Raw genomic sequence first — 14,901 nt, 5'->3', positions numbered from 1 at the left:
TATATTAATCATATGTTATATATATTATATAATAAGTTATTGTTACATAAAGTTAGATTTCAGTAGAATTAAAGCATATGTGATTTGGGGTATGTTAGGCATTAGTCATTGAAAAACACTTTGGGGAGCTCCTGTCGTGGCGCAGTGGAAATGAATCTGACTGGGAACCATGAGGTTGCGGGTTCAATCCCTGGCCCCGCTTAGTAGGTTAGGGATCTGGCATTGCTGTGAGCTGTGGTATGGGTCGCAGACGCAGCTAGGATCTGGCGTTGCTGTGGCTGTGTCATAGGCCAGCTGCTTAGATCTAGCCTGGTAACCTCCATATGCCACGGGTGTGGCCCTCAAAAGACCAAAAAAAAAAAAAAAATTTTTTTTGGAAGCATCACCTTAGTGCATGTCACTATAAAATAATGAGACATTTAAAACAAATAATCAGAAGTTACATATCTAAATGAATTGCTTAAGAAGAGTTGCAGTTGGACTTGTAGTCTCTGTAATTAGTCCAATGGCACTGCCATTGTTATAAACCTTTTTGGAACTTCCTTTTTAAAGCAAGTTTTAATAGTCGCACAAGAAAACCAGTTTGCATTATTTTGGTTATGGCTCATTTTTAACCTGGTATGGCTTCAGGTGATCTTTGGCTCTTTTAGTTTAGTTTAGTTTTTTAGGGCCACACCTGCAGCATACGGAGGTTCCCAGGCTGGGGATCGATTTGGAGCTGTAGCCACTGGTGTATGTCATAGCCACCGCAACACAGGATCCAAGCCATGTCTGCGATCTACACCACAGCTCAGAGCAATGCCAGATCCTTAACCCACTGAGCCAGGCCAGGGATCGATCCCACAACCTCATAGTTACTAGTCGGATTTGTTTCTGCTGCACCACAGTGGGAACTCCAAGCTTTGGCTCTCTTAAAAAATCATTTTACAATATGTGTAAATCAACTCGCTGTGCTGTACTCTATAAACGTATACAGTGCTCTGGGTCAATTATATCTCAGTAAAATTGGAAAAAATAATAATTCAGATATACACATTTTAAATTGGGCAACTGGTTAAAATTAATTAATAAACTACGTGTTATACTATTAAAAAATCAAATGCACCTTCAAAGAGTGAAATGTTACTACCAACAAGGCTGTTGAAGAGAATGTTCCATGAGCTTTCAGAACGTTTCTTAAGAAAGATGCCCAGAAAGATTTTGAGCTGAGTTGGCATTGTTGAAATAAGTGCCTATTCAATGAGAGGAAGAACCCCCTCATTCGGATATATTTCTTTTGACGCAGTTATCAATGGTCACTTTCCCCTGCAATTGGCATAGTCTCAGAAGACTACCAGTTGTTAAAGGAACACAGGGCCAAGTATTTTATTAGTTACTTTAATAGTCACTTTTCACAGTCACCCTATGAGGTGGAGATCATCTTTGTGTTACAGATGAGCACAACCAAATTTCAGAGAGGTTAAGTAACTTGCCTAAGGTTTCACAGCTAAGCAGTGCTGGAGCAATATTTGATTTATATCTATGAAAGCTGCCATGTACCTCTTTATCCTTCACTGCCTCTTTTATTTATCTTAATATGAAGGAATTTATTGTACATCCAGAGCATTGTGACCTGGGTGATATTAAGCTCTGCTTGCCACAGGAGGTGTGGTGAGATGATTTTATCCACCCACCAAAGGAAGCATCATCCAGATTAATTTGTTCTGCTGATGGTTAGAGTCTAACCCATCTTGTTCTGTGCTCTTTAGTTAATAACTGTTCTTTCTGCATCAAGGGTGTGTTTGTATCCTGGCTTTGTTGACTTAAAAGAAGCCGACTGGGTATTGGAACAGCTTTGTCGGGATGTTCCCTGGAAACAGAGGACCGGCATCAGAGAGGGTAAGCAGATCTCTGAGATCACGGTTGTTGCTGCCTGGTCTCCCTTTCCAGGACGTTTTCCAGTACCATTGCTTCTTTGCACCACAGCATCCTAAATAGATTCAAGCTTAACTGGTTCCCTAAGGATGAGTAGGAAGTAGCCTGTCAAAGGGGACAGGGAAGAGTGTTCTGGCAGAAGAAACAGCAAGTGGTTCTCAGAACATAGCAGGATATGGGAGTTCAGGGAACCAAAGGAGGTTTGGTTTGGCTGAACTGTGGTTGACACATTTATCTCCCTTTGTGTTTGCTCACTATTTACTCCTTCAAATGGTGCCAACCTTCCTCTTTCTTCGTAGAAACTTCCAGAGCTTTTTTTTCTGATTCTATTTGGTGTAGGCTCTTTTGTGGTACTTCTTACCAGCTTTTGATTCTCATTTTAGTGTCCCTTAGCTTCTGCATCTGTAGTATGCTCCTGAGCTTGTCCAGGTTACGTGACTTGGAACAAGCTCCTCCGTGGGCATCCACAAGTGACAGAACCTGCTATACCAGAGGTGGTCACTGGGGGGCGTCTGTGCTCTAGCATAGACTTTCCTTTCCGGCACATTGAGAAGTTTAAATTTTCTGTGAGGAAAAAGGCAAAGAAAGTATACTGGCATTTTTGTGACTCAGGCATCAGAATGAGACTCTGCTCTTTCAGGGCAGCCTTCTCATAATTTCTAGCAGTATCTTTTGCAGAGCTTTTGGTGACAGACTTGGCTTTGATTGCTGGCTCTGTCTTTCAAAGTAATTGTTAATTTTAGCAATTAAGTCATTTTCTGATCCTTAGTTTTCTGATCTATAAAATAGAGGTGATAATAATACCTATCTTAAAAGGTTATTGTGATAATTAAATGAGATAACACATGATAAGTACTTACCAGAATGCCTGGTATATAGTAAGCCTTCAATGGATGTTATCTGCTTTTATTCTTACTGTTTCTATTTGTAGTGGTTGATATCAGTTGTAGGAAAAATAGCATATCGATGAGTCACTCCCTCTCCAAATAAACTGCACATCAAAAACTTTTGACTAGGAGTTCCCGCTGTGACACAATGGGATTAATGGCATCTTTGCAGCACCAGGTTGCAGGTTCGATCCCCAGCTCAGCACAGTTGGTTAAAGGATCCAGCATTGCTGTGATGTTAGTCAAAGTTGTGGCTCAGATCTGATCACTGGCCTGGGAACTCCATATGCTGTGGAGCAGCCAAAAAGAATTAAAAAAAAAAAAAAAAACTCCAAAACCCAAAATAACTTCTAAAATTAGCTACATGCGCTGGTTGATCAGAGCACTTTTCTTCATTTGGGATCAAAAGGGCTTATACAGTGGTGGCACACGGGTGAACAGATTGTCTTATGTGGATGTTGGTGCCCCAGGTTCTTGCCTACAAGGGTTCAGACTCCATATCGTACATTTTAGACCTTCGCTAATCTGAACCTGTTCCACAGTGTGACTCTCACTCTTGTTTATGTCAATCACTGATGCAAATAAGTCATACGCATCTTCACCTCAGAGCTTTACCCATACTGTCTCTGCCAGTGTACCTTCTCTCTTGTCACCCCTATTTTAGCTGTAAATCCCACGCCCTAGAGGAAGGTAGAAATTTGGGTCAGAGCTCATCCTTGCTCTTTTCTATTTCTCAAAGCTTCTTCTACATGGCAAGGCGTGGTGTTGCCACTCAGTAGGTACACCTTGAATAGCATTAAACTGTTTCAAAGGCCCTGTATTTTCTTTCTTAGATGTAACTTACCAGCAACCAAGACTTACAGCATGGTATGGAGAACTTCCTTACACTTACTCAAGAATCACTATGGAACCAAATCCTCACGTATGTTGGAATGTTGTTGTTGGTATGACTTTATAGACTATATACTATAAATGTAGAGTACTATAAAATGATAAATTACCTTGCAGAGCTGCTCGATGGCTCCTAGCTCAAAAAATCCTCTGGGTTCAAACCCTGAGTCTTTGTGCTCATGCCCCTTGATGTGCTTTGGATCCACATCGAGTCAGAGGATGAGAAAAAAATGAACTAAAATAAACTAGAACCAGACTCAAGGGTTTCAGAAAAAAATGAATCATTTCTTTTCCTAATCTCCCCCTTCACCAAGCTGTTCTGACTGTAGCCCTTCTGTGTCCATCCTGGTACACATTTGCTGGGGGAACAAATCCTTATGACTGGACATTGAGGTCAGAATGTTTCTTTCCATTTCTCAAGCTCTTTTGCCATTTGTGAAAAAATCCAGTGCCTTTCTTGTTGACTTTGTATGCATTCTATGGCTGCAGTTCTTAGACTTCTAGCTTATCATTGCTTTGGCTTGTTTCTACTGCCTCTTTTGTTTTTAAAAATTTCCATGACAGACAAAGGATTGTAGTATATAAATTAAGCTTGTCCAGATGACGGAATTAAGATCCAAGAAATAGCTCTCTGTTTAGTCCCTGGAATCTTGCCTTTGGCAAATAATAATATGTTTTTACTGAAAGAGACTTTGAAGGAAATGGAGTTTCGCTTATGGCACTGGAATAAAGAGAAATGTGACACATTGTAGAGCCTCTGGTAATTTGTAATCATAAACTATTTTGCTAAGATGTTCAAGGATAAAATATTGACTGAAGGGAACGTGGCTTTTTCATGTGAATAGATAGTCGTATGCTTTGGTTTCTATGGCTGCATTTAAAATGTGATCCAGGGAAGTGTGAGACTCTTAATATCTGATTTGGGACCATGAAGAGAATTGAATGAGGTCCGTCCAGCATAGACTGCTGGCCGTGTTTCTGTCAGAATTAGTTGTCTTCTTGTCAACAGCCATAGCAGAGAAGTTGAGGATTAAACAGCCTGTGGGGAGGAAGTTCTTTCTTATTCAGTCTAGTTAATCTTTTAGAACAAGACTTCTCAACCTTGGTATTACTGATAATATTATTACTTAAGCTGGATAATTCTGGCCTAATATTACTGATTGTCATTTAAGCTGGATAATTCTTTCTTGTTGGGGTTGTCCTGTGCCCTGTAGGATGTTTAGCAATATTATCCATGAATTCTGCCACTAGATGCCAGAAGCACCCCTCACCCAGTCATGACAACCAAAAGTGACTCTAGACACTGCCACACATCTGCTGAGCATTGCCCTTGATCAAGAACTGCTTTAAGACACATAAGATTTGCTGAGTAGAGCGGCCACTTATGTTTAGGGACATTTTGACAATTCTTCAGAAGAATTTTTAAAATGACCATCCTTTTCTTATAATGTGAGTAGTAAGCATTTATTATCGAACATTTAGACACTATAGATAAATATGAAGAATATTAAATTTTTTTGGTCTTTTTTTAGGGCCACCCCTGTGGGATATGGAAGTTCCCAGGGTCAAATAGGAACTGAAGCTACTGGCTTACACCTCAGCCACAGCAACTCCAGATTTGAGCCATGTCTGAGATCTACATCACAGCTCGTGGCAACCCTGGATCCTTAACTCACCAAGTGAGGCCAGGGATCAAACCTGCATCCTCATGGATACTAGTCGGGTTCATTATCACTAAGCCACAATGGTAATGCCAAGAATATTAAAATTTTGGGTAACACTTCTGCCTCATGTTTTGGTTCCAATCTTTTTTTTTTTTTTTTTAAGAGCCATACCCACAGCATATGGGAGTTCCCAGGCTGCAGTCAGATCACAGCCACACCCATAGCAACGCCAGATCCAAACCTTGTCTGCAACCTATACCACAGCTCATGACAACACCAGATCCTTTAACCCACTGAGCAAGGCCAGGTATCGAACCCATGTCCTCATGGTTACTAGTCATGTGCATTACCACAGAGCCTCAACTGGAACTCCCGAATCTTTTTTTTTTAGACAATCATATGTAGAGAATTTTTCTATAAAAATAAAACCAATTATATATATACGGCATTTTACTATATCATTAATATACTTTAGTGTCATTAAATGCCCTTTTACAACATTATATTGAATAGATAAGTAGTAGTTCATAGTCTATGTATAATGTAGTTTATTCAAGCAGGCCTCTTTGTTGGATATTGAGGTAGTCAAATTAGAATTCTTTTTTTTTTTTTTTTTTTTTTTTTTTTTTGGTCTTTATAGGGCCGCAACCACAGCATATGGAGGTTCCCAGGTTAGGGGTCGAATCAGAGGTGCAGCTGCTGGCCTACACCACATCTCCCAAAAACCAATGCCAGATCCTTAACCCACCGAGCAAGGCCAGGGATCAAACTTGTATCCTCATGGATGCTGGTCAGATTTGTTTTCTGCTGAGCTCCCAAATTAGAATTCTTAATTTGAATTTGGCTGGTTCATAACTTTGTATTTATTATTTATTGCTAATAGATTGAGTTTTTATACCATCTGGAACAAAATTAAAAGAGATGCCCTTTTCTCAGATTTTTTAAGGGGGAATTTGCTAGTGCGTGTGTGTGTGTGTGTGTGTGTGTTGGGGTACTAATTTAATTTAAAATTTTTTATTACCTTCAGCCTAGTATCCCTTAGTATAGGGGCAGATTCAGTCACAGGAAATTAAAGTTTTAGTCTTTGTTCAAATTAATCTTATATGAACCCAGTGTGTGAAAATGAAAATGTGCCTCGACTCCCTGGTCGACCCGCCAGCTTGACCTCTCCTTTCTCCTGCTGTGATCCCAGAGGCATCTCTGTGGAACCTAGCTCTCTACAAAACACTGTTTGAAATCCACTGAATAGGTTCTTTTATTTTTGTGATTCATGTTTTCTCATACTCTTTTCCTCAAATGTCTTTTAAGGATAGAATGTCTTCACTACATGGTGAGATGACGCTGAATTTTAATGTAGACGTTTGGTTCAGAGGGATCTGTATATAGAGTATTGGTTGGAGAGTCTAAATTAATCCTCTAGATCATTATTCCCTTTTCACTCCTTTCCTCCTTACTTCACCACCAAAAATAACCAAGAAAAAATATATACCCACTTAGAAACATAATGCCAACTTGGTGTTATCGCAGTGCTCTGTCCCTAAGCAAGTCAGGGAAGTGCTAATTAGTTTCTCAGTCACAGTTTGAAAAGCTATCATCCTCCTCTACATCCTTGCGATTTTTGCTAAGTGTATAATCCTAATAACATCTGATCCTTATCCCAATGAAGATAAGTTTAAAGCTGTAAAATAAATGGAAAATACATCTTGCTAACATTATTACGGAATTTCACTTTGAAATTTATTCTCTTGGGCATAGGTTAATTTAATAACATTTGTTTTATTTATTTAAGCTCTGTTTGTTGTTATGGCTTTTTATTTTTTAAAATCCTCTGCTTCGAGTTGCTGAATAGACATTTTTCCAAAAAAAGACATACACATGGACCACAGGGACATGAAAAGATGCTTAACATCATTAATTATTAGGGAAATGCAAATCAAAACCCCAGTGAGATATCACCTCACACCTGCTAGGATGGCCGTTATCAAAAAGGCAAGAAATAACAAATGCTGGTGAGGATATGGAGAAAAGGGAGCCCTCATACACTGTTGGTGGGAATTTAAATTGGTATAGCCACTATGCAAAACAGTGTAGAGATTCATCATCAAAAAATTAAGAACTACCATATCCAGCTATCCCCCTTCTGATTATCTACCCATGTTTGAAAAGATATGTGCACCCTTGTGTTCATTGCAGCGTTATTTACAGTAACCAACATGTGGAAACAGCCTAAGTGCCCATCAGTGGGCGAATGGATAGATACCGCCCCTGCCACACACACCACATTAGAATACTACTCAGCCATAAAAAAGAAGAAATTTACCTTTTGTGAGACCATAGGTGGACCTTGAGTATATTCTGCTAACTGAAATAAGTCAGAAGGGAAAAGGACAAATACCATATATTTAACTCATGTGGAATATTTAAAAAAAAAAACTAATAAAATAAATGAACAAACCAAACTTGTAGATGCAAAAGACAGAGTAGTAGGGGAAGGGACAGAAGGGAGGGCAAAATAGATGAAGGGGATCAACTGTATGATGATTGATGAAAATTAGATTTTTGAGGATGAGCTTGTTGTATATAGAGGTAGAAATATAATGTTATACACATGAAACTTCTATTGTTATAAACCAGTGTTACTTCAATTAAATAAATAAAATTCTCTGCTTAGAATGTAATAATGATATCCATAACAAAGAATATCAGCTTTTCGTATGATTTCCACCTTACAGCAAAGCTGAGTGATTCCCACATATGCTCCCGGAATTTTTCCCTCACAGTAGTCATGGAATATACCTAATAGTAATAATACCTTTCTTTTACTGAACATCCATTCCTTCACTGTCAAACGTAGGCCATGGACTTTGAGGGGGTTCTCTAAAGTAGCAGTTCTTAAAAGTAGAATCTGTGGGATTTCCTGTGGGGGCTGGGCAGGTTACGAACCCAACTAATATCCATGAGGATGTGGGTTAGGTCTCTGTCCTCGCTCAGTGGGTTAAGGATCCGGCATTGCTGTGAGCTGTGGTGTAGGTTGTAGACGTGGCTCGGATCCTGAGTTGCTGTGGCTGTGACATAGGTTGGCAGCTGCAGCTCTGATTTGACCCCTATCCTGGGAACTAACTGCCACAAGAGCAGCCCTAAAAAGCAAAAACAAACAAACAAAAGTGGAATCTATGGATCCCTGGAGGAGGTCCATGAAATCCTTTTTTGGGAATCCACAAGGTCAGAATTATTTTTACGAAGTACTAAGGCTAGGTGACATTTTTCACTGTGTTGAATTTGCGCTGGTGATACAAAAGTAATGGTGGATAAAACTACTGGTGCCTTAGCATGAATCAAGCATTGTCACCAAACTACTATTAATCATTATTTTCTTTACCCCTGCACTTCCAGTAAAAGAAAATATATGTGTATATATTACACACACACACATGTTTCATTTAAGAATTCCCCTTGATTTTATTAAATCTTGATCTTTTTCAATCATTTGATGAAATGGGAAGTATACATAACGCACTCTTGCTACAAACCAAGTATGATGGTTGTTGAAAACTACTTGTGTGATTGTTTAAGCTGTAAGCTGAGCTAGCTACTTTTATCATGGACCATTCTACTTGTGAGAACAATCACTTGTAAGAACAAACTAATCATTCAGACCTGAGTATTCGGCAGACGTTTTCTCATAAATGGATGAAAATGATGGATAGAATTTGTTACTTATGATAAAAGTTGAGGTTTCAAGGAAATAGGAATTTAAGAAAAATAAAGGAATCTTCTAATAAAGGAATTTTAGAAAAATTCATACCCACCTCCTGAGCCTGAGCTCTTCCCATCACTTAGCTTTTTCCAAAGAGGTGAGGGGCCATGTTAATAGAGGTGATTTTGTTGATATTATATAATGAAATGTGTCAACAGTGAGGGCATATGCAGTGAACCAGTATTTTCCAAAAGACTAATGCTCGATGTTACAAAATCACGCGACATTAAAAGATCCCTTCAAAGTGCAAGCTGGATCAGTGGATTTAGATGTGCTAATATGAAATGTTTATCGAGGGGAGTTCCCGTCATGGTGCAGCAGAAACGAATCCGACTAGGAACCATGAGCCTTTGATCCCTGGCCTCGCTCAGTGGGTTAAGGAGCTGGTGTTGCCGTGAGCTGTGGTGTAGGTCTCAGACGTGGCTTAGATCTGGTGTTGCTGTGACTGTGGTGTAGGTCGGCAGCTGCAGCTTCGATTGGACCCCTGGCCTGGGAACCTCCATATGCTGCAGGTGCAGCCCTAAAAAAAAAGAAAAAGAAAAAGTTTACTGATATGGTTTCAGATTCCACATTGTATCTAACCTTTAAGAAGATAGTACCTGTTGAGTTTCGGTGTAATATCAAAGAATATCTACAATAATCTGAAAAGGCTATAAAAGGTTCTTCCTTTTTCTACTCTCTGTGTGAAGCCAGTTTTCTTCAAATGTTCAACAAAAACAACATGTTGTAACAGATTGAATGCAGAAGCAGATACTAAAGTCAACTCTCTTCTATTAAGCGAGACATTAAAGAGATTTGCAAAAGAGTGCCACTGTTCTCACCAGGTTTTTGTATTGGAAAACAGTAAATTTTCATGAAATAATACTTAGGTTAACATGTAATGGGGTGTTACTTTTTAATGAATTAACCAAAAATTAAATTTTTTCAGTTTTATTTTTAATAATGGCAAATATCATAGCTATAGTGTATGTAAACAGAAGTTCTTTGGGGTCCTCAATTTTTGATAGCCATGTGAGAGCCACTGTCCTACAGGAAGCTCTGTAAAGCACTTGAGGTTTCTCAGAGGCAAGAAATAGACTTCCAACAAGAGCCAGTACGAGCTATGCTGATTGTAGCTCCCGAGTACGACCTAGGGTCAGGGGTCATAGCTTCCCAGAGTATACGTGGCAAGATGATGAGTTCCGAATACCAACTACAGAAGTGAGCTCAGTACTCAGGAGGCAGGACTGTGCACTCTGTTTAAATCCATAATGCGCAGCCATGTTGTGTTCCATTCTGTAGGTTGTTTTTCCCTCCAGGTTCTGTTTTTAGGAAGTTAGCCACTCTGGAAATATTAAATGTCTTAAAGAGCAGTTCTGCCATTCAGGATAAAATAGGAATGGACCAGAGGGCCACCCAGAGAGTTGTTTCACTCCTCAGACCTCAGTCTGCATCTGCTAACTCTCAGGGCCCATCAGCTGTGATGGCAAACCAGGCTTGCTGCTCCACTTGCCACCCCAGTGCCTTCCCCAGGTGACCGACCGCCCCAAGTGTATTGGCAGTTGTTTCTCTGCGAGGGTAATGTATTTAACATGGAAAGGGTGAGTTGGGTAGATAGGCCTGGTCCTCAGGACATTACTATACCAAATTTAGTACCTTAATAAAATTGCAGAGATCAGCTTGCTTCAAAGTAGAAATAGTCAGAGGGAATTAAACTACTCATTTCAGGTGGTTTGCTCCTTCCATGCCCTTGTTTATAAAGTGACTGATTTTGCACTTTCTATTTTTCCATGTGGCTGCCACCTTGTGTCTTGTGTGAACTGACTCTCCCTTTTCTTGGCTTGTTGATTGCAGTGGCATCCTGTGTTGCTCACACTAAAGAACCAAATCGAGCAGAACACTGGCCACACCTTCAACTCCTTGCTCTGCAATCTTTACCGAAATGAGAAGGACAGCGTGGACTGGCATAGTGATGACGAGCCCTCGCTGGGGAGGTGCCCCATCATTGCTTCACTCAGTTTTGGTGCCACTCGCATGTTTGAGATGAGAAAGAAGCCCCCACCAGTGAGTAGTCTCTTTACTTCTTTATTCTATGTTCTTCCTGCCTCCTAATATTCTGTGAAGAAAAACTGAGCTCTTAAAAGGCTCCTATTTTCAGATTCAGAGGACAGGAGTAAGGGTTTTGCTGCTGAAATGTTTTCAACTGGTTCCTTAGCCCGTGGTTAACCTTTGACTTCCAAAGAGGCCATTGGTTCATTTCCTTATGCGACAGAAATTGCCTGCCCATATGCTGGGTGCTGGGGGCTCATTTCCATCGGCTGGAAGGACAGACACGGGCCCTGTCCTCATGGAGGCAGGCAGCAGACAGATTTTACTGATGACTCAAGTAATTGGAATTATGGTAAATGCCAGGAAGGAGGGCTTCTAAAGGCAGGGTTCAAGCTAGTGGGGGCAAGAAGGGAAAGGAAGGAGGCTCAAGGAAGATGCCCCAAAGGAGTCTTTAAGTCAGTGTTCTTCACGGCAGTGTCACCTCTGTTCTGTGAGGAGCGTCACGTGCATCCTCAGTGCTTTCTTAGCCTACTCCAGAAATCCAGATGGATCTGTAGTTCTTTCAGAGAGAGGAAATTCATGCCAGATTTCAGACAAGCAGTTACTAAACTGTATAATAACGTTAGTTATCCACCCCAGCTCTTACCTATATTATAAGACATTTGAGGGTTCTGAGGGCTATTCGTTTTTTAAGTCGAAGAGTATAGAACTTTAGGATTAAAATAGGTAGAAAGACAATAGGAACGCTAAGCAAAGAGCAGACCTCTACCAAAGTTTGTGTCTTTTTCTAACAGGGGTTCCTAGTCGTTGCGCTTATAACATCAAACCAGACCCAGTCAGTGTGGAAGGCCCACAAGGCTGTGTTTTGAGTATGACCTAATCCAGACCACATAATTATCAGGCAGCCAGTGCTTGTGTCTGTTCTTCATCAGATATACTTCTTTGGGCTGTTTTCCTGACATGTATTTGGGTTTCCAGACATGGTATTTTAAAGCATAGTGTGTTGTTTTGCATTTATGCCATTGAGCCCCTTTCGTTGGTATATTTTTCCATTGACTGGGTTTTCTTTTTTTCTTTTCTTTTTTTTTTTTTTTGTCTTTTTGCTTTTTCTAGGGCCACACCCCATGGCACATGGAAGTTCCCGGGCTAGGGTTCTAATCGGAGCTGTAGCCACCGGCCTATGCCAGAGCCACAGCAACGAGGGATCCAAGCCGCGTCTGCGACCTACACCACAGCTCACAGCAATGCCCGATTCTTAACCCACTGATTGAGGCCAGGGATTGAAGCCACAAACTCGGCTTCATTAACCACTGAGCCACGAAAGGAACTTCCCATGGGTTTTCTTTTCTTTTGTTTACCCAGAAACTTTTTTTTTGAAGACAATATAACTATTATTTATTTAAAATTATTTTTTATTGAAGTAGAGTTTATTTACAATATTGTGCCAATTTCTGCGGTACAGCAAAGTGACCCAGGCATACAAACATATACATTATTCTCATATTATCTTCCATCACGTTCCCTCACAAATGATTGGATATAATCCCTGTGCTATACAGTAGGGTCTCATTGCCTATACATTCTAAATGCAGTAGTTTTCATCTACTCATCCCAACCTCCCAGTCTGTCCCACTCCTTTTCCCCTACCCGGAAACTTTCATCTGTTAGTGGGGGATTGTCAGTTGCCAGCGACATACCGGGTGAACTCACTCCCTGAGCACTTTGAATAGCCTTCACAGTTTCTTTGGCTGTCAGCCTTCTTGTGTACTGTGGTACCACTTAAGAAGCAGGCTCTCCAACCTTTGCCATATTCTTTTTAGGTATGGTTATGCCTTCATATGCAGATTTCCACTCAGTTAAATCCCAAGTTCACACATGGGAAGAATTCATCCTGCCCTTAATAAGTCTCCTGTTATATGAATAGTAGAGAAACACCACATGTCTGAAGTTGCGGACCTCAGAGTTCCCACTGTGGTGCGGTGGATTAATAATCCAACTCTAGCGGCTTGGGTCGCTGCAGAGGTGCGGATTCAATCGCCTCGCCGGCCCTGCACAGTGGGTTAAGGATCTGGAGTTGCCACAGCTGTGAGGTAGGTAGCAGCCACAGCTCAGATTCAGTCCCCAGCCTGGGAACTTCCATATGCTGCGGGTGCGGCCATAAAAATAAATAAGTAAATAAAATTCAGACCCTCTTCTCAAGCCAGACATACAGAACACCAGCTTTTTGCCCAGGGTGGTCCTGGGAGCTGGGGCGATAGAGTGAGTAAGTAAGGTGAAGTCATCTTTCCCCTCCTGGAGCTCATGATCTAGCATGTGCTTGTGCTCCGCCTTCCTCCCAGCGTCATCCTTCCAGCTTTCTGATGGGCAAACTGTAATCTATCCAGTATAGCCTTTAGTATAATCCTGGTCTTTGGTTCTTTGCAGTTATTTCTTTGTTGCCAAGTATTTAAGTATTCAATTACTACTCCTTTACACACGCGCATTCACCACCACCACCATCCCTTTTAAAAAACATTTTGGCCTATTTATTGATTTTAAGCGTAGGAATTCCCAAAGCATGCTTTCTGGATAATTAGTTTTACTGTACAAGCAGTTTCCAGCTATTAAGCATTAACAGTGTTTTGGTGTCCAGAACACCCCCATTCCTTTTCACTTCTAGCCAGCTGAAGGTCTTCGCTTTCTTAAATAAAAACATATTCATGGTGATTAAGAGCTATTTCTTGGTAATATAATTCAGTTATGCTACAGGTTAATGCATGGATGGAAAATATAAGTACCATGTAGTATTATTTCTGAAGCCAGCCATTTGGAACAAAATCTCTATGTTAGAGGGAGACTGATGATATGTAACTGAAACTTTGTCTTCTCACGGCCTCTTATTTTTAGTAGAAAGCACAGACCATGAAAGGTGTGGTTAAATCCCTTTAATTGTCTGCCGGTAGCAGGAGAATCTGCACTATAACTATGGTAGCTGATTTGATGAAAATGCAGATCTGATAAATAAGAAAATTTGAGATCTTGAAACAAAGTTGGCTGAGGAAATAGATTTGGGAAGAAATATGAATGTATCAGTACTGCAGGTTACTGACTCTAGTAAAGTGTCAGCTTCTGGCATAGTCTTAGCTGTGATTGAATTTGATGGAGTTGTATATTCTTTCAGTTCTGGCTTTTGTTTAAGATGGGAAAATTGAAGGTTAATATATTTGGAATTATAATCATGTATGACTGAATATAGTTTAAAATTATTTTTCCCCCAGTACCTATGAACTCCATTCTGGGTAAACAAGACCCAGGTTGGAACTTTTGGAAAGATTTCTTGAAGTCTCTTTAACAGGTTTAAAAAATCTCAGGCTCCACAAATCTAGCTAAACTACAAGTACAAAAGCCTTTCTTTGAGTTGACAGCCTTGGAAATGTACCTTAGAGTACATCAGCTTTATCTTAGGATAATGACTCCTTTTCTGAAGGATTGAAAGGAAATGGTTTTTGCAAATCTGTCTACTTTTTCAACTACGGTGATAGCTGTGAGAACATGACTCATGATTCATACAACTCAAGGCAAAAGCATAAGTTAAAAAGTATAAATTAGGTTAGTCTTCTGTGTGGGATTGTTAGGAGCCTGAATTTCTGTATCTCCTAGTAACTTATCTTGCTGTGCCACTATAGATTGTAATTTTTGTGTCTGTCAACAAGACATTTGGAGTGTGCTGGAAGTTGTGGAAGGGAATCTCCTTCAAACTCCAGTTAGTTTTAACCTATCA

General features: G+C 40.2%; 2 protein-coding genes across 4 annotated transcripts in view; both read left to right on the top strand.

Moving 5' to 3' along the window:
- Positions 1-14,901, top strand: part of ALKBH3 (alkB homolog 3, alpha-ketoglutaratedependent dioxygenase) — a 39,299-nt gene that overhangs the window by 5,670 nt on the left and 18,728 nt on the right. For all 3 annotated transcript variants that reach the window (XM_021083167.1, XM_021083168.1, XM_003353890.4), the window contains exons 6-8: positions 1,775-1,878; positions 3,635-3,723; positions 10,947-11,156. In XM_021083167.1, the coding sequence (XP_020938826.1) occupies positions 1,775-1,878; positions 3,635-3,723; positions 10,947-11,156 (403 nt within the window). The remainder of the gene's footprint in view (positions 1-1,774; positions 1,879-3,634; positions 3,724-10,946; positions 11,157-14,901) is intronic.
- Positions 11,036-14,901, top strand: part of ACCSL (1-aminocyclopropane-1-carboxylate synthase homolog (inactive) like) — a 160,515-nt gene continuing 156,649 nt past the window's right edge. The window contains exon 1 of the mRNA XM_021083163.1: positions 11,036-11,156. The gene's annotated coding sequence lies outside the window, so the exon portion shown is untranslated. The remainder of the gene's footprint in view (positions 11,157-14,901) is intronic.

The sequence above is a fragment of the Sus scrofa genome, chromosome 2, assembly GCF_000003025.6.
Source record: "Sus scrofa isolate TJ Tabasco breed Duroc chromosome 2, Sscrofa11.1, whole genome shotgun sequence".
Taxonomy (NCBI): domain Eukaryota; kingdom Metazoa; phylum Chordata; class Mammalia; order Artiodactyla; family Suidae; genus Sus; species Sus scrofa.
This window is presented reverse-complemented; position numbering and strand designations above follow the sequence as displayed.